At 46.2% G+C, this 18,873-nt stretch overlaps 1 protein-coding gene across 1 annotated transcript in view; it reads right to left on the reverse strand.

Moving 5' to 3' along the window:
- Nucleotides 1-18,873, reverse strand: part of LOC308440451 (uncharacterized protein) — a gene marked incomplete at its 5' end in the record, with an annotated part of 109,286 nt that overhangs the window by 49,247 nt on the left and 41,166 nt on the right. The window contains 7 exons of the mRNA XM_080942559.1: nt 6,012-6,180; nt 6,544-6,702; nt 10,061-10,221; nt 11,078-11,285; nt 14,603-14,793; nt 14,970-15,120; nt 16,246-16,418. Of these exons, the coding sequence (XP_080798685.1) occupies nt 6,012-6,180; nt 6,544-6,702; nt 10,061-10,221; nt 11,078-11,285; nt 14,603-14,793; nt 14,970-15,120; nt 16,246-16,418 (1,212 nt within the window). The remainder of the gene's footprint in view (nt 1-6,011; nt 6,181-6,543; nt 6,703-10,060; nt 10,222-11,077; nt 11,286-14,602; nt 14,794-14,969; nt 15,121-16,245; nt 16,419-18,873) is intronic.

Raw genomic sequence — 18,873 nt, forward strand, 5'->3', positions numbered from 1 at the left:
TAATCCATGGACCAGATATACACCCCACAACATGGAATAAGGTGGGACAAGAATTAAATAGTTTGCAAAATCAGGACCCTGAGACTGTCTCTGTACAAGCTTTTAGTTACTAGAATCTCATTAACGATGTCCTCACTGACTCTCCTGGGTCTGCTGAAATCCTTTCTGCAGTAGAGGAATTTTTAAAATCCCCTTCAGGGGCAGCTTCTGTGGTTCCCTTAAAAGTGAAACCGAACACCGGGAGTGCTCTTGAAGAGGCTGCTGCCACTGCTGCCACCAGGGGAGGGGCAGCCGCCACCTGCCTGCGCTCAGAGACTCACGCAGCCCTAGTCCTGCCAGTCCACTCCAACTGGCCCTCGTTTATCACCTTGACAAAACAAAACAAAACAAACAAAAAAAAATCGTAAACTGTTCCAGGGTTCTCAGCTGGAGCTTGAAGGTCAGGCTTTCTACTTCTCACTAGAGAAATGTTTAGTTCTGGTTCTGGGTCCCTTAGGAAGAATATCAGCGTCCCTTGGACACATGTAGTTCTCTTCTCTTGTGTGTGTTTGTCTCTTGGTGCGCCAAGCTGTCTGTCCGTCCATGTGTGTCAATTTATGTTCATGTTTTCTTTGTTTAAATGTTACTCATGTTTCATGTTTAAAAGAAAACGTTATGTGTTCGTCTCTTGATTCAGTTTTAACTCATGTCTAAAAGGGTAAAATTAAACATAAAAAGCAGGCATTAGAGGCCCTACACCTAAAGTTAATAGTTTAGCTCAGTTAAAGACCTACTGGAAGCTGATTTTTAGGCTGTTCCTAGATAAGGGTGCCGGCAGCTTATGCACTTGGAGCTGTTCCATTGCTTCTAGAAAAATCTGTGTTTGTGGAGCTCAACAAGTGACAAAGTTCCCATCTCTTAAAATTACAGCTAAAAAAGCAAAAAAGAAATTATCTATTTTAAATATATAAGATATGTGGTTACTTCATGTCTGCTTTTGACTGGTTTTAAAAGGTATAAATATGCTCTGCATGTCTTGGTGGTAAATTATTTGCTTATAAGTAACTGGGTATGATTAAAAAATTACAATATTGGTAACAAAAAATTTGTTTAAAACTAGTAACTTGGTTAAAGTCATTCTAAACAACAACATGTGGTATAAACCAACCCAGGGAAACAGGTTTCTAAAATACCTCTAAATTGGGTTATATTATTTGTAATAAGATAAGATTTAAGACAGTATCGCCTCATTGTAGTGTGTTTGTGTGCGGGAAACTAGCAGCCAAACTTCGTAGCATGAAGCTGATGTGCTCTGATGCACTATGTGTTGATTTTAGAGAGACTAGATTGTTTAGGGGTTAAGTTTTGCTTTGTAAACTTTTTCAAGAGTTTGTTGATGGGCTGATTAAAATGTCTGAGAAAGTGTTTGGAGCTGGTAATGTTGGGATGCTTTTGGTAAAAATGGGGATGCAGGCTCTTCCTACTAGAAAAAGATTTGGCTTTTTTCAGATGCTTATATGGGTGCAAGCTATAAAAGCTAAAATACCTGAGTTAGCCTTAAAAATAAATAAAAAAATCTTGGCCTAAAACGGTTAGTGTTACCCGGTTACAAAGTCAGAGTCCAGAGCAAAGCAGTGATCTCTTACATTAAAAAAATAAAGAAGGTCACCAAAGATATTTTCAGCCTTATTGTTTCTAATGAGAGTCCTTCTATATAGTCCAAATAATAATAAGTTAACCAAGGGTTGAGAAAACAAAATCCGGGTTAAATTAGAGCCCACTACAATTACCCCTAGAAAAGGAAAAACAGATCTAAGATATTTTTAATTGGCAAGCCTGCACACCATTCAGATTAAATTATTTTAAAAGGTGATGTCCCTATATGGGTTAATCAGCTTCAGAAAAAAATTTTGACCACTCAATAGCTAGTGCAGGAGCAATTGCAAGCTGGCCACATTGAGCCTTCTAATTCCCCCTAGGATCTCCCTATATTTGTAATTATGTAAAAATCAAACAGGTAAAAATTGCTACAGCTTTGTGAAGGGTTGAGGCTGTGATTTTTACAGCCTGACTTACCTCTTCAGTTGCCATTCCAAAAAAATTACCATAGATTTTCAAGATTGTTTTCATACTATTCCTTTGCATCTTCATGATTGTAAAGGGTTTGCTTTTGGCTTGTCTACCTGTGGTTTTGTAGAGCCCTTGAGGCAATGGGTGTCTTTGAGAAGCTTAGCTTCAGGGAATGACTGATGGTCTTTATTGTTTTGTTGCTGCCTCAATGGCAGGAAGCTCAAACTTAAAATCCTCAATGTTTACTGTTGTAGATGCTTTGTTAGCTAACCACTTTCTAGTCAGACTGTGGCATAAGAGATTTATAAAGTTAATTTACTTGTTTAATGTGATTTTTCAAAAATCATCAGATGTTAGCTGGCTAAAAACCTCGCCTTAAGCTCACCACAGGAGGTGTCAAACCCCTGTCTCCAAATCCTAGTCTCCTCTGCAGTTACCTGAGGAATAAAAAGTTTTAAAAAATATTTAAAAAAACCAATTAGTTAACAGCAGATATTATATAGATTATAATCAATTATTGGCTGTCTGTATTTTTGTCTCACACCTACAGCAGTCCTTTTTGCAAAAGACAAAAGAAATCATTAATGTAAATTCATCTTTTTTCCTCTTTAACTAAAGTTTTAGCATCCTATTATAAAACCTTTGCTGTGTTAAAACAAAATTGCATGATAAAATAGTAAAGGTATATATATATATATATATTAATTAAATTATTTAATATGTATATATTAAAAGGTAATGTCTTAACCTATTAAAATATTTATTCCTTATTCCAAACAATTAAATTGGTTATTGCTAAATACTGATATTTGGCCTATTGCATGTGAAAAATTTGTCAGACAAAATTGACAATTGATAACCATTATCCAAAAGATGAGTTGTTAATTCTTTTTCCTATGCATGCTCTTTCATTTCCTGTAAATTTACGTGTGCAGCCCATAGACAATGCAATTGCTATATTTATAGATGGTTCATCTATAAAAAAGTAATATATACAATTGGATCACATGTTCATTCTCTTGAGTTTCCCCCTGCTACAGCAGAGATTATTAGATTACATGCTGTAGTCACTGTTTTTAAATGTTAAAGAATTAGTTAAACTTTAAATTTATATACTGATAGCCAATATATATATAGCTTATAGTTTGCAATTGCTTGAAATTGTTTCATCTTTAGATACTGCTAATTCTTGAACTTTAAAATTGTTTATACAAATACAACTTAATTTAAGAGAACATACTGTCCCATGCTTAGACATTTAAGAGATACTAGGTTGCTAGGATCCCTTAATAAAGGCAATGTCACAACAAATTTGTATACCATAGATTATAATCTCACTTTTTACCATCAAAATAGTAATGGCCTGAGACAACAATTTTTATATTTCTAGAGAATGTACATGTCAGATTATAAAGATTTGTCCTAAATGTCCTCAGTTTTTTTATGTTAACCCTCAAGGACTTAATTCTAACCAATTATGGCAAATATTTATTTAAATATTATCACCTTTTCAAGCTCTCTAGTTGCAATTTCTTTAACAGAAAAAACAACTAAAGGTATAATTTTCATGGCCTATGTTATTTTCCTATGGTTGGTGCTCCACATCAGATTATAACAGATAATGGAACTGGTATTACAGTCAAGCATTTGAGATGCTTTGTTGACAAGTTAATATTACCCATATTATTGAAATTCCTTATAATTCTCAAGAACAAAATATTATAATATAGATACTGTAAAACTTTAAAACAATATTTTCATAAATTAAAAGGGGGGAGTTACATCCCCATTTATTTAAATCATACACTTTTTTATTAAAAAAAAAAATTTTTTTAATTTGGATGTCAAGGAATGCCTATGGCATTCTACAACTGGGCAAACTTATGCCCAAGTGAAATGAAAAGATCCACATACTAGCATATGGTATGGTCCTGATAAAGGGAACTAATTAATATGGGGAAAAGGGTGTGTTTGTGTTTTTCCCACAGGAAGCTGCAAGAGCAGGAAAGCTGCCAGAGTGGTTGGTGTGACATGCTGATGCTGAGACAATGCTTCCCTCCAGGGTGAAGAGAGAGCCTATAACTGCAGTTACATTGGTGGTCCTCCTCAAACTAGGAACTGCAAGTGCTGGGACAGGAATTGCCTCCTTAGTTACCTCTATACAACAGTGTGCTCAGCTTAGTGCAGCGATCGACAGAGACCTCCAAGAGCTGCAATTGGGTCTTAAAAATCTTAAAGATTCAGTTTCCTCCCTCTCAGAGGTAGTCTTACAAAATAAAAAAAAGATTAGACCTCCTCTTTCTCCAACAAGGCGGATTGTGTGCCGCTCTTAAGAAAGAGTGTTGTTTTTATGCAGATAAGACAGGACTAGTTGAAGATAGCCTACAAAAGGTCAAAGATAGTTTAGAAAAAAGAAAAAGAGAGAGAGAACAAAAAAAAAAAAAAAAAAAAAAATCCTCGTATCAAATTTGGTTTTCTACCTTCCCCTGGCTCTCCACCTGCTCCCCAGCCTTTTGGGGCCCCTTGTAGGTGTCCTGTTACTTTTGGCCCCTGGGCTTTTAACAGATTAACCAGCTTTGTTAAGTCACAGATTGACTCCGCCTTGAGCAAACCAGTGGAAGTCCACTGTCATCGGCTCGACATCTGAAGCTCCACCAAAGACCTCCTGTCCGCCGGTGCAGAGAGAAACGTTCGCTGGTCTTTAGTTCTCCACCCTCGCTGCAGAGACAGAGCTTCCCTGGTACCGCAGGCTGTGGAGACTTCTGTGACAGAGTGGGTGAGGTCCCAATAGTGGCTGAGGGCCATAAGCTGTGGAGTTGCCAATGACGGGTATATTGTGGTGCCACGGTCCAGGTGCACACCACTTAACGGCTTCAGGGTGACCACATGACAGGATTATTGTGGGTCCACTGCCCGGATGCCCTTCACGGCCACTAAAGGCCCAATTAAGGCCATTGGCATGAGATGTGATGCTGGACGTGGGTGCCACCCATATAGCCTAAGACAGGGGCCCTGTCCTACCAGGACCTACCAGGGCCCGGTCACTGCAGTGCTGGACGTGGGTGCCAGCCACATTTAAAGTCTGGGTTCCATCCCCAGCACTGCATGAAACCAGGGCATGGTGGTGCACACCTGTAATCCCAGCCCTTAGGAAGCAGAGGCAGGAGGATCATTCAGGGTCATCCTCGGCTAGCTACTTGAGAAGTTGTAAGCTAGACTGGGCTATGTGAGACCTCAGCTCAAAATAAAAAAAAAAAAAGAAAAGAAAAGAAAAGAAAAAAGAAAAAGAAAGGAAGGAAGGAAGGAAGGAAGGAAGAAAGGAAAAGAAAGAAAAAGAAAAGAAAGCAGCCTGTCAGAGGTGGCTCACACCTTTAATTCCAGCACTGTGGAGGCTGAGGCAAGCAGATCTCTGAGTTCGAGGCCAGCCTGGTCTACAGAGCGAGTTCCAGGACAGCCAAGGCTAAACAGAAAAACTGTCTTGAAAAAAATCATTTTAAGTACATCCATGATCCAATGGTGAGCTCCAGGACATTAACACAGACTCAGAAATGCCCGATGGATACCTTAAGTTCTATTAAAACTTTGTATTACTTGAATAAAAATGAAATCTAATCCAAAAAGGTTGATTTAGAAACAAACTACAGCAAACACATGTTTCAAAAGTGGGAAAAGGTATTTTGCAAGAAGGAAGAAGTGCAAACATAGGTCCTAAGGTTTGTTTAGGAAAAAAAGATGAGGTGGGGGGGTAACAGAGAGAATGATGGTAGGGACTTAGGATGTAGACAGTGATTGACAAGAGAACACATTAGGGTAGTTTTGTGCCACAGGACACATGAAAGGTTTGCCTCGGGTGAGACCACATAAATCTAAGATGTCCCAGGTAGAATGTGCAATCTAGGCAGATGCCTGGAAATCAAAAAATAGGAGCCATAAGTTAAGGAGGCCCCAGAGCTGGTACTCACCTTCCCATCTCCACAGGGTGGCCCTGGAGGTGTCCTTCCAGTGCAAGCCCACCATGAAGGGCAGCTGACCATTAACTAGCACCTTCAGGTATGTGCTGCTTTTGACATGAGGCTCCCAAAGGCTCAAGTGGTACATCTGTGTGAGGCTGTCCACCTGCCTCTCAGGGACCTGCAGTGCAAGCTGGCGAATATAGCCCAGGTGCCCGTCAATCACCACACCAAGCCCAGAATGCCCCCAACTCTCCACTCCAGCCCGGGCTCACAGGTGTCGGGTCCGCCCTAGCCCACCACCTCCTGCACTTCACCTCCAAGTAGGCAGATGAAGGAGTTTAAAGCAAGTCTGGGCTGAGCATGGTATGGTGCTATCCTTGGCAGAACAGGCACACAGAGGACATAGATCAGGGGATGGGTGAGGGCATCACCATGTCTGATGTCTGCATACGACACAGCAGCCAGAGCCCAGAGGGACACTGGGGAAGATCCACACCCCACATTTGTCTAGGTCATGGCTGGGCTCTGGTGCTGGGCTCACCTCCAGGAAGTAGTTGCGGAGTGCTGGTCCTGAGTCATTCCTGAAGGTCTGGCTGATGCGCAGGAATCTCTTGTTACCACTCTCAGCCCACTGTGCCCCGTAGCTGGCCTCTAGCTGCCAGTGCAGGTGGTCCAGGCCCTGTTTGTGCTGTAGCTGGACCTGGGACACACCAAAAGTGAGATCCCAGAGGAGGCCCACCATGCAGCTCTGAGCCCTCCTGCCCCTCCCCAGAACATCAACTTGCTTTTCTGCACACACAGGAAGTTGTTTGTTTCCTTCTGGAGTTGTGCCCCCGGGCCTTACACATGCTGGGCAAATGCTTTCATCCTAATGGATTGTGTGTGTGTGTGTGTGTGTGTGTGTGTGTGTGTGTGTGTGTGTGTGTGTGTGTCCCATTCTTGCCTATGTTTGTTTAAGCTTAGAGGCCAGAGGACAATCTCAGGTGCCATCTGCCTTGTCTTTTTCTTTTTTCTTTCTTTCTTTCTTTCTTTCTTTCTTTCTTTCTTTCTTTTCTTTTCTTTCTTTCTTTTCTCTTTCTTCTTTCTTTCTTTCTTCCTTCCTTCCTTCCTTCCTTTCCTTCCTTTCTTTCTTTCTTTCTTTCCTTCCTTCCTTCCTTCCTTCCTTTCCTTCCTTCCTTCCTTCCTTCCTTCCTTCCTTTCTTTCTTTCTTTTCTTTTCTTTCTTTCTTTTCTCTTTCTTCTTTCTTTCTTTCTTCCTTCCTTCCTTCCTTCCTTCCTTTCCTTCCTTCCTTCCTTTCTTTCTTTCTTTCTTTCTCTCTTTCTTTCCTCTTTTTTCTGCTTGTTGCTTTTTTGAGACAGGGTCTCACTATGTAGCCCAAATGTCCTGAAACTCATTTGTAGAACCAGGCTGGCCTGAAAGTCAGAGATGCACCAAACTCTGCCCATTGAATGCTTGGATAAAAGGTACGAAACTCCACACCTCACCTTACCTAGTCTTTTGATACAGGGTCTCCTGCTGAACCTGGAACTTACCAAGTAGGCCAGACTGTAGTCAGTAAGCCCCCTTTTGTCCCCCTAGAGCAGGGACTATGAACGAACACCCATGTTTTTTTTTTCCTACAGCAGTTTTACTTTTAAAGGTTTTGTTGTTGTTGTTGTTGTTGTTTGTTTTAAAAATTAAGTAATATTTTTGTGAACAGATGTCCTATTTGTTTGTATGCCTGAGCATTGTTTGTGTGTCTGTTTCCATGGAAGCTCAAAAAGGATGGAACTGGAGATACAGGTGGTTGTGACCCACCACATGGTACTGGGAACCAAACCCGGGTCCTCTTCAAAAACAATGAGCTGTCTAGGCATGGTGGCACACGCCTTTAGTTCCAGCATTCTGGTGGCAGTGCCAGGGCATTCTCTGTGAGTCTGAGGCCAGCCTGGTCTACGGTGAGTCCTAGAACATCCAGGACTACATGGAGAGACCCTGTCAAATAAGAAAAAAAGAAAGAAAGGAAGGAAGAAAAGGAGGGAGGGAGAAGGTGCAGCTGTCTCTGCCCTAACACCAGCCTTTTTTTTTTTTTTTTTTATGTGAGTTCTAGGAATCAAACTCAGGTCCTTCAGCTTCTATGGTGAGCTCTTTACCAACTGAGCCATCTCCCCAGCCCTCATTTCCACACAGTGCATCACTTCTGAGAGACAGGTGAGCCCGGCACACTGCTAGACACCAGGTACCTAAGGAGTAAATAAGCCCAAAGCCGTGAGCCCAACACCTCATGATCCCCTCATCAGAGCAACGGGAGAAGACAACTTTACAAAGCTAAGTCAAGGGCTGGAGAGATGGCTTGGTGGTTAAGAGCATCTGCTCCGTTGTAAGGACCAGAATTCAGATCCTAGCACCTCACCGGGCAGCTCACCAAAACCTGTAACTCCAGTGCTGAGGGTCTGATGCCCTCTTCTGGGTTCTTAAGCATCTGCATATACATGTGCACATGCATGCAGAGAGATATGTGCAATTACATACACACTGCATAAACACACACACACACACACACACACACACACACACACACAATCTTACCAAAAAGAAAGTAATAGGGCTGCAGGATAGCTCAGCAGGAACCTTGTTTAGTTTTCAGCACCCAAGTCTGGTTGCTCTCGGCCAATTGTAACTCCAGGGGATCTGACACCCCTTCGGGGCTCTGCAGGTACCACACTCACACACACATGCACAAATGCATTCTTCTGGCTTCCTTGGGCACTACATGCACACGGTACACAGACATACATTCAGGTAAAACACCCATGCACATAAGAAAGGTTAAAAATTTTAATAAAAGCCAACTTTTTAAAAAGGAGAAAGTGTATTAATGCAGGAATTTTGACAATGTGGCTCAGAGGAAAAGTAGCTGCTTAACATGCACGAGCCTTTGGGCTCAACCCCCAGACTGTATGCAAACCAATATCCCCTTTCTTCAGGGCAATAAAAGGCAACAGCCTTGTCCCCCTTTCTTCTGCCCTTCCAGCTACGTGATAACCTTCCTGACCCCTCTCTTCTCTCTCCTGCCAGAACCTTTGTTCTTACATTCCCCTGCCCAAGACACACTTATATTGGAATAAAGTTACCTTACATCTTAATTTTCAGTGGAAACATCACCTGACCAGAGGAGCCTTCCCCACCAGCCCCATCCCAAACCATCTTCCCCATGCTCAGCTCTCCCATCAGACAATTATGGTTTTCATGATTGGAGTTCTCTCTAATAATCTACCTATGTCTATCCACAAGGTGGCAAGGACCAACACCATTTCCCTGCAGCGGGGTATACAATAGGTATTTAATAAAAGCAACCTAGCGAAGGGACTGCAGCTATGTGACCTCATGCCATCCCTCCCAACCCCCCATGAGTGAGGACAGGCTTTGAAATCCTCACTTTCCTGCCCAGGCACCAACCTTGTGACTGATGATTGGAAGCTGTGTGCAGTGGAACTCATGGGCCAACTCCAATTCATGGGTTTCCTCTGGGCCCTTCTCCTTCCTCAGTCTCTGGTGAGTCCTGCACTCGTGGGCAACGTGCCTTGCCTGACCTGTGTGAGTCAGCCCAGAGCCCCTGCCTCCTTCTGCCAGGCAGCTTCCACCAACCCCCAGGGAGAGGCGAGTTCCAGCCTGACTCAGCTTCAGCCATCCTAAGCAAGCATACAACCAGACCGCCTCCACCCCCACTCCCCATTCTGCTTTTGAAGACAGGGTCTTGTGTAATAAGTTGCACTCTGACTAGTTATGTAGCCAAGGATTCTCCTCTCTCCACCTCCTGGGGTTACAGACATGGGGCAGCACGCATGTTTTATGAATGTAAGGATAGGGCCCAGGCCTGTGCAGCTGAGCAAGCACCCTACCAACGGAGTCAAGTCCCTAGCCTCTTCACGCAGCTTTCAAAGAGTCAGGTGAGCAGCCCCAACATTTAACAGCTGTGTCTGAACAAGGGCAAAGCCAATGGAATGGCAGCAGCAGTGAAGACAGCATTCTAACCCTCCCAGGCCACAACCCAGGGTGTGTTCCCCTCACCCCAGTACCTTACCCAGGAGGCTGTACTTGATCCTCAGGGTGCTGCTTCCCACGGGGCCACGCTGCTCCAGTCGGCCCTCTACATGGAACCCTACCACACCCGGAACCTGCAGCTGGACGCCCAAGGTGGTCTCCTGCAGCCCTGCCTCTGCCTTCTTCTCCAGCAACACTGTGGGGATAGTGGGCAACAGGGGTGGGTGCTGTCCTCCAGTACACTTCCTACCTTGGGGAGCTCAAAGAGCCAACCCCTGCTTCTCCTGTGGCCTAGGGTCAATTGTGTCAGCTCGGCAGATGGAAACCTGCTAAGTGGAATGAAACAAAATCAAGGGGGACAGGAGAGGAGACTTTAACATTTGGGGTGACTGGGCATATCTGACATCCTAGAAGTTTCAGCTCTGTAAGTCTGGCTTGCAGCCAAAGTGCAAACAACCCCAACATAAAGCCACTGCTCCAAGTCCCTCCAGCTCAGGCCCTGAGAACCTTCCCAGGAAGGAGTCCAGTCAAGGCATAAACTGACCCTAGCACTAAGGTCAGCACCACTGGACCTGCTGGGGCTGTGTTCAGAAACTCTGGGGAGTGGGGATTTAGCTCAGTTGGCAGGTGGCCTGCCTAGTGATGTGATTCCCCCACACTGCAGCAATCTGGGTGCAGTGGATGCCTGTCTGTAATCCCAGCTCTCGGGAGGTAGAAACAGGAGGATCAGAAGTTCAAGGCCATCCTCAGCGACCCAGTAAATCGACAGCTAACCTGGGCTCCAATAGACTATCACAAAACAAAAGCTCCGTGACATATGTTGCTTCTCATAGTGGGTTAGAATCAAACAGACCCAAAGCTGTTGCAGTAGACAGCTGGTGTTTTAGGGTTCCTGAGGTGGACTACGGGGAAGGAGATAACTGAACAAACAGAAGCTGGTACCTCTTAGACGGACACAGTGTGAGGGAGGCTTGGCTGGTGGGGGTCACACAGGGACACTGGGCTGTCCATCCCCAACCTCACCACAAACCACAGAAAGATGTTCGGTGTACCTGTCACATGAGCCTGGTCATTTCGGATGCTGCTCAGAGATGCAGAGAAGTCCAGCCTTCTGCCTGCCTGCCACGTGATGTTCCCATCAAGGACCATAGGTCTGCCTGCTGTCACCAGCTTTGCCTCCACCTGGGCCTCAAACCGCTGGGTCTCGTTTCCAGACTCTGGCTGCAGATCACCCTGGCCCTGAAAAAGTCCCGGCATCACCTGGGAGACAAACACGTCTAGCAGGCCTGACACTGATCCTGTGAACTGGGACCAGACAGGGGTGGGGGCAGAGTGTAGCCAATGACCTCTACTTTGACCTTGGCCTCATTTTTTGAGACAGTCTCAAGCAGTCCAGGCTGGCCTCAAACTCCCTGTGTATCTGAGGGTGACCTTGAACTTCTGACCCTCTTGCTTCTAACTCCTGAGTAATGGAATTATAGGTGTGTGTGTGTGTGTGTGTGTGTGTGTGTGTGTGTGTGCCACCTCACCAGTTCTGTGGTCCTGGGGGTCAAAGCCAGGGCTTGGTGCACAGTGGGCAAACACTCGGCCACATCCCCAGACCTTGGGTTGATTTTTAAAACCCTGAATTGTTTAAAATAGGTTTCCAAGTCCACAGTCAGTGGTGAGTGGGGGAGGGGGGACCTGAACTGCTCCCCTTTACCTCATCACAGGGTCAGAGCAGCTGCCTTGGCAGTTTCTAGAATCTAAAGAGCTCTGTGCCCTCTGGCTGCCTTAGCCTCAGCCCCAGGCTTGAAGCCTGGGTCACTGTAGTGTCCTCTGAACTCCACTCTGGCCTCTTCGAGATGTCAGGATCTTAAAGATCTTAAAAGTACAGCAGGAGCCAGGGCTCTCTGCATAAGGACTGTCTGTGGGAGCACAATGCCGCCCTCGGGGCTTGCTGGGGAACCACAGACTATTACAACCCGTGCTTTCAACGGCAGCACAAGCTGAAGAACAGCCCACAGACATCTCTGCAGCATTCGTAATCACAAGAGCTGCCAGGGCAGAGGCAGGTGGATGCGGCACACCTGAGGGCCCAGAACTCTGTGGATGACAGAGACTGTAAACGTGACTACATGCTGGGTTATACACTGAGTTCAAGGGGAGATTGTTCAGTGGTTAGAGAACTTGCTGTCCTTTCAGAGGACATGGGCTTGGTTCTAGCACCCACATGAGTGGCTTACAACTGTCTGCCACTCCAGTTCCAGGGCTTCTGACACCTTCTGGCTTCCAAGGGCACCAGACATGAACAATGTAGATGTACCTACACTCAGACTTATGTAGATACACATAAAATAATAAATCATTTTTTTAAAAAGGAGAAGAGGTGGGGAGGACAGTGAGGAGAGGAGGAGGAAGGTTGATGGGAAGGAGGGAAAGAGGATGGAGAAAAGAGGAGGATGGGGGATAATGGAGAAAGAAGAGGGGGAGGGGATGAAAGGGGTGAGGAGAAAGATGGAGAGGGGAAGGAGGAGGAAAAGGAAGAAGAAGGAGAGGAAGAGGAAGGAGAAGGAGAAGGAGAAGCAACCAGGCATAGTAATACAGGTCTGTAGTCCTAGTGCTAGAGAAGTTGAGACAGAAGGATCACAAGTTCTAGGTTAGCCTAGGCTACACAATGAAACCTGTTTAAAAAAAGAAGCAGAAAAGAGACAATATGGTGTATACATTGTGATACAAAGGGAGTGTGCATGTATGTGAACATGTGTGTGTGTGTGTGTGTGTGTGTGTGTGTGTGCATGTGTACATAATCACACACACACACACTCCCTTTTTACAATAATGCATGTAGTCCATGCACTGTGTCTCATTGATGACATTTTCAGCTTCGTATTAGGGGCTGTGTGTGGCATCCAAAGCTTCCCAGGTACATCCCAGGCCTGGTGCCCACACGACACGACACCATTACAGTTCTTGTATAAAGGGACAGGGCAGTCAGACCTCCCCAGGCCCGTCACTATGTCCGATCCCTAACGTGTCACACCCCATCAACTCAGCTGAACCCCGCACAGCTGCCTGCATTCAGGAGCTCTTGTGCCTCAGTCTCCCCACCTGCTGTGGGCTTCCTGAAATCAATGAAGCGAGGACCCGGGAGCTGTGAGAACAGGCTGTCACAAGCTCCCTAGCTCTGGGCGCCGGTGTTCTGCAGTGGGTCAGAGCGGTGAGGACTCAAGGCCCTGGGACTGAGAGTGAGGAGTCTTAGCCTGGGCACCTGGGGCTCCTCCCATGCGCTGTCAGCAGTCGGGAAATGACAGCACTAGAGTGGTGAAGACCAGTACAGCCTCATGGCAGGAGTCACCAGAAAACAGGTGGAATCCCTGGATCCTGTGCTAGGGATACCCAGGAGGTTGGGGCCATCAGAGGAACAGGTTTAACCGTGGCTGCTTTAGTCTGGCATGGTGGCACTCGCTTGTGATCCCAGCATGCAGCAGTCCGAGGCAGGAAGATGGTGAGTTCAAGGCCAGCCATGAGACACCATTTCAAAAGAACGAGCCAAACCAAACCGACTAAAAATGACTGCACAGAACTCATGCTAGAGAACCAGGGAGATGGTTTGGTAAAGCACCTGTCATGTGTAAGGGCATGACAGTTGCTTTACCAAGAACCCAGGTAAAAGACTGGACATTCAGGATGTGGAGGCAGGCAGCTCTCTGAGTACGAGGCTAGCCCAGTAAGCCAGAGCTATACAGTGAGGGCTTATCTAAAAAGCACAAATCAGTGGCAGTGGTAAGAGTGCAATCAGGGGTATTGAGCAGGCAAAGGCCAAAGCCTAAGCTGTAACCCCAGGATCCTATCACAAAACAATACAAAAACCCCAGAGTAGAAGGCTTTACGTGTTGGCAGGATTATAAGTTAAATCAAGTCTATCCAAAAGATGCTGAAGTGCTGACACCCAGGGCCTGTGAGGGACACCGTGTCTGAAAACAGGGTCTTTGTACCTGGTGGCATTAAAAGAGATTATTAGCCTGAATCCAGTATGACAAGCGTCCCAAATGCCATCTCTGGGCTGAGGAACCCTGCGTTACCAGCACTTACCCTCAGGAACTCTAGAGCAGGGTTGGTAGCTGCAAGAAGCAAAAGAAGGTAGGGCTTGACTCTAAAGCACTTAAAACCCAAGACAGGTCTGGGAACGCAGGCTCCCACAGAGCCTCAGTAGACCAACCACACTCACGCCTTCAGAACGAATGGGAGGTCCACTTAAGACACCCAGGTCTGGGAGCTTCAGCCTGTACTTAAGGGAACCTGGGAGTGGCCTGTTCAACTTTTATCTTTCTCTGAATTTGTGAGAACGTCTATTATTACTCTTTTAAAGGTTTATTATTTGTTTAGGTGTGCGTATTTTTTATGTGTATGTGTACATACAGGCGAGCTCCCATAGAAGCCAAAAGAGGGTGTCAGGTCACCTAAAACTGAAGTCTCTGCAGTTGTGAGTTACTGGATGTGGGTGCTGGTCCTCTGTAAGAGCAGCAAGCACTCTGAACTACTGAGCCATCTTCTGCCCCAAAACTTTTTATCATTGACTCCAACACATCTTTAACCTCAGTAACGGGGCAGGGCCGGGGGAGTTTGTTGAACCAGGACATCAGGTTGGGCAGGGAGACCTGGGCTGGAGTAGGGCTGATGCAGCTGTGCCAAGAATAGGAGCAAACCTTGATGTAATAGACATCCCTGTCGTCAAGTACCAGCTCCAGATGGCCCATGCATGCACTCTTGAGAACCTCCATCTTACCTGGGGACAAGGCCAAGTTCAGAGGCTGGGGCTCCACCTTCTAGCCCGTTTTCTATCCCCCGAGCCATCAAACGGACTGGAGCTTGCTCTGGACCCCAGAGTGAGTGTGTGGCAGGCACACCGCCCATGTTAGCAGATGCCAAAGGTGGGGTTACCAGGGAGAGCACTGTCCTCACCATCCAGCTGAATTTTCTTTTTGGGGTGCAGCAGCTTGAGTCGGCACTTCCTCTGGGGCACACTGTAGCTGATGTCCACCCCAACATCCCTGGCCACTTTTGACTTGGGGGTACCCATGAAGAGATGGACTGTGGCTTCTTCGGGAAGCCAGCTCTCCTGCAAACACAGCAGAGCCCCTGAGAACATTGCTCCTCCTCTGCAACCCGACCTCCTCTCCTCCCAGGGAACAAGCTCTAGAACCTCCTGCGCTCTGGACTGGGAGAGGCAGGTTTTCAGAACAGTCTGCTACAGGACTTTAGTTTTTCCTCAGTGTTGGAGTCCAAGGCTTTGTTCCATGCTAGGCAGATGCCCTCCCTCTGAGCTGCACCCAAGCCTCTCCAGGTCTTGATTGACAGGGCAAACAGCCAGGATGTGGCTTCTACAGGACACAATTCCATTGTCCTGCCAATGCTGGCTCATCCCAGACTAACCCTGGGACAGGTCCCTCCTCCTTCTTGTATTTTACTATGTACAGGGGACATCTGTAATGTCCTCCCCACCATGACATGGCTCTGAGTCAAAACCCTACCTTCTTTTGCTTTCTGTTACCAACCCTTCTCCAGAATTCCCAAGGTTGAGAGTTGGTGAGATCAGGCCTTTTTACTTCTTCTCCATGGCCTAGGGCCATTGCTTAACAAACTTCCTTTACCCCGAACCTCTGAATGCAAAGCTCTGAGCTCAAGCTGATTTTAGAGCCACAGGGCAGGGCTCATGCACGGCCAAGGCCCCAGCTCCAACCCCTACACTGCAAAAGCGCCAGACACAATACCATATCCCTATCCATTCATTCGGCACTTCATGTGAGCTCAGCACAAAGCATGGGGAGCCCTACACATGCAAAGCTCCGGCCCCTAGGGGCTGACACACACAGGGTTGGGGGGGGGGGTCTCACAACCACCAGACAGAGCAGCTATCCTTGTTATGTGGGTACGTGATTAGTCCTGGGAGGGAAATATGATCTATGTCAGATGGTCAGGGTCAGGCTACCTTTAACAGCCTGTGAGGATACCTGAGGGAAAGCAGAATAGGTCGTTACCTGGATATTGGAAGATAAGAGTGTCTCAGGCACAGGAACTGTGCCTGACACATTGAGTCAGAGTTAATGGTCCTAGGATAGATTAGCATGTGCAAAGGTCCTGCATAAGCAAGAGCCAGCTCAAAGCATTAGTCAGAACCTGAGTCTTTGTGGCCAAGTGAATGGGGAAATCCACAAGCTATCTGGGAAGGAAATTCCACACTGCCTACCTGGAAGCGCAGGGTGTAGGCAGCTTCTAGTAGGTACAGCCGAAGTCCTGGGTCCTGCTTCTTCAGAATCAAATCCATGGACACAGGCACTGAGAGCAGATAGGGCTGACCAGGCCCTGGCCAGGCCACACTACTACACAGCTGCCAACCCCAGAATTGGGACACTGCAAAGACAGTGGAGTGACAGCTGTAGGTAGCAGAGAGCTCTGGTTGTGCCCTCAGCCACCCATGTTAGCATTTCCTTCTGAGAACAAGTCTGTATAGACCTTAATCCTGAGAGACAGGACTGCATAGACCAGGGCTCCTCGGCCCCAGCACACCATTAACATATGATACCCAGTGCTCTTTTGAAAGAACCATGCATAGTATGTAATATTTAATGGCATTTCTGGCTTTTGCCAGTGAGATGCCAGGAGCCACCATCAGTGCAAGTTACAGCAATTTCACTCGGCGTTCCTTAATGGACCCCTGCCCAGAGGTGGTGCAGAAGACAAAACTAACCACACTGAGAACTGCTATATTCTCTCTTCTCCATCCCTCTCCCTTTCTTCCCTGCCCGTGTGTGTGTATGTGTGTGTGTATGTGTGTATATGTGTACATATGTGTGTATGTGTGTATGTGTATGTGTGTGTGTGTGTGTGTATGTGTACATATGTGTGTATGTGTGTATGTGTATGTGTGTGTGTGTGTGTGTATGTGTGTGTGTGTGTGTATGTGTGTGTATGTGTACATATGTGTGTATGTGTGTGTGTGTGTGTGTATGTGTGTGTGTATGTGTATGTGTGTATGTGTGTGTGTGTGTGTGTGTATGTATAACCATGTAAGTATAGGTACCCAAAGGATCCAGAAGAGGGTGTCTGATCCCCTGGAGCTGGAGTTACAGGTGGTTGTGAGCTTCCTGCTGTGGGTGCTGGGAACTAACTCAAGTCCTCTGTAACAGTAGCGAGCAGTCTTTAGCACAGAGACATCTCTCTAGCCCCAGGATGATTCTTTTTGTTTTGTGTGAGACATTTTTTCTGTGTAACAGTCTTGGCTGGCCTGGAACTCACTCTGTAGACCAGGCTGGCCCTGAACTCCCAGAGACCAACCTGCTTCTGCCTCCTGAGTGCTGGGGTTAAAGGTGTGGACTATCACACCCAATCCCGGGATCATTTTTTTCTTCTTAAAAAATTATTTTGCTTTAAGCTATGTAGGCATCTTTCTCAGAAATGCACCAAAATGACTTGCTTATGGGTTTATAGTTTGGGATAAACATAATTAACAAAATGATTTCATCTCTATTGTACAGAACTGCTATGTAAAAATGATTTACAGACTATCTTTTTTAAAAAGCAGGTATCTTGAAAGTAATATGTTGAAGAAACTCTCCTGCTAAATCCTATGTGATATATGGGAATGAATGTTCCCATTGGAATGCCTCAGAGTTCCAGAGGGTACCCAGCTTCCACCACACACACCCAGTGGGATCGTTCATAGTGTCCTCTGGCTTCTTTCAGAATGGCCTGGCACAGAAAGATTTCATACGTCTTCAGGTAAAACACTTTGGTACAGTTCGTGTGGATTTCTGAGAGGGAGGCAGTAGTTCTGGTCAATGGTGAGTTCCGGCTCCCTTGCTGGCTCCAAGAAGCTCCTTGGCTAGAAAGCTACTGTGCCTGTGGCGTACTTCATGGTGGCTGCGGTGATTCTCAAGGTCACCCTCCTGCTCCTGACCCAGAACTCAGCTGTGTTATGCTCACTATAATCAGCATAATTCTGCAATTCTCTGCAAAGATGGGCGTGACTTCAGCAGTCAGGATCATGTTAATAAGTGCACATCAGTCCCCTCGCTTCACACAGAAGCGCTCACAGCCGCCTCAGCCAAGTCCTGACCCTTGCTCTAACTCTCATGGATGTGACCCCTGGCAGAAGAAAGCAAGGCCTTCTGTAAGTCTCTTGTTGGACCCTCTCTGTTTCTTTGCTCAGAGAGTTTTCACCTGTTCCAAGCCTCTTCATGCTGATGACCTATGCTGGCTTCCATCAGAGCTTCCCTTAGCCATGAGCTGTCCTGAGCTGCTGATGCTGAATTTTGGTTCCCTTGGTGAGTCTGTCAGTAAGGATTACTTCATCCACACCTTTAAGGGCTACAGCAGCATCCTAGGATGAATTAAAGCTAGGACGTGCTTGCTGCTGAGCCGGGACCACCTTTGGATGATTTCACAGTTTGAGCGAATCTTAGTAAAGAGACATCACAACCAAGGCCACTCATAAAAGAAAGCATTTAATTTGGGAGCTCACGGTGCCAGAGTGTTAGAATCTACAACCATCATGGCAGGGAACATGGCAGTAACCAGGCAGGCATGGTGCTAGAGTAGTAGCCTAGAGCTTACATTTACATCCTGATACACAAACTAGAGGCCAGGGAATGGCAGAGGCTTTTGAAATTTCAAAGCTAGCCCCGATGACACATCACTTCCAGTAAGACCACACTTCCTAATCCTTCCCAAATAGCTGCACCAACAGGGGATTACACGTTCAGATGTATGAGCCTACGGGGGCTAATTCTCATTAAATCACCACAGAATGTTCCTGTTCTTGGTGGTCAATAAACCAGGCCGAACGGAGGAATTCTGTTACCATTGC

Source organism: Micromys minutus (genome assembly GCF_963924665.1).
Source record: "Micromys minutus genome assembly, chromosome: 31".
Lineage (NCBI taxonomy): Eukaryota > Metazoa > Chordata > Mammalia > Rodentia > Muridae > Micromys > Micromys minutus.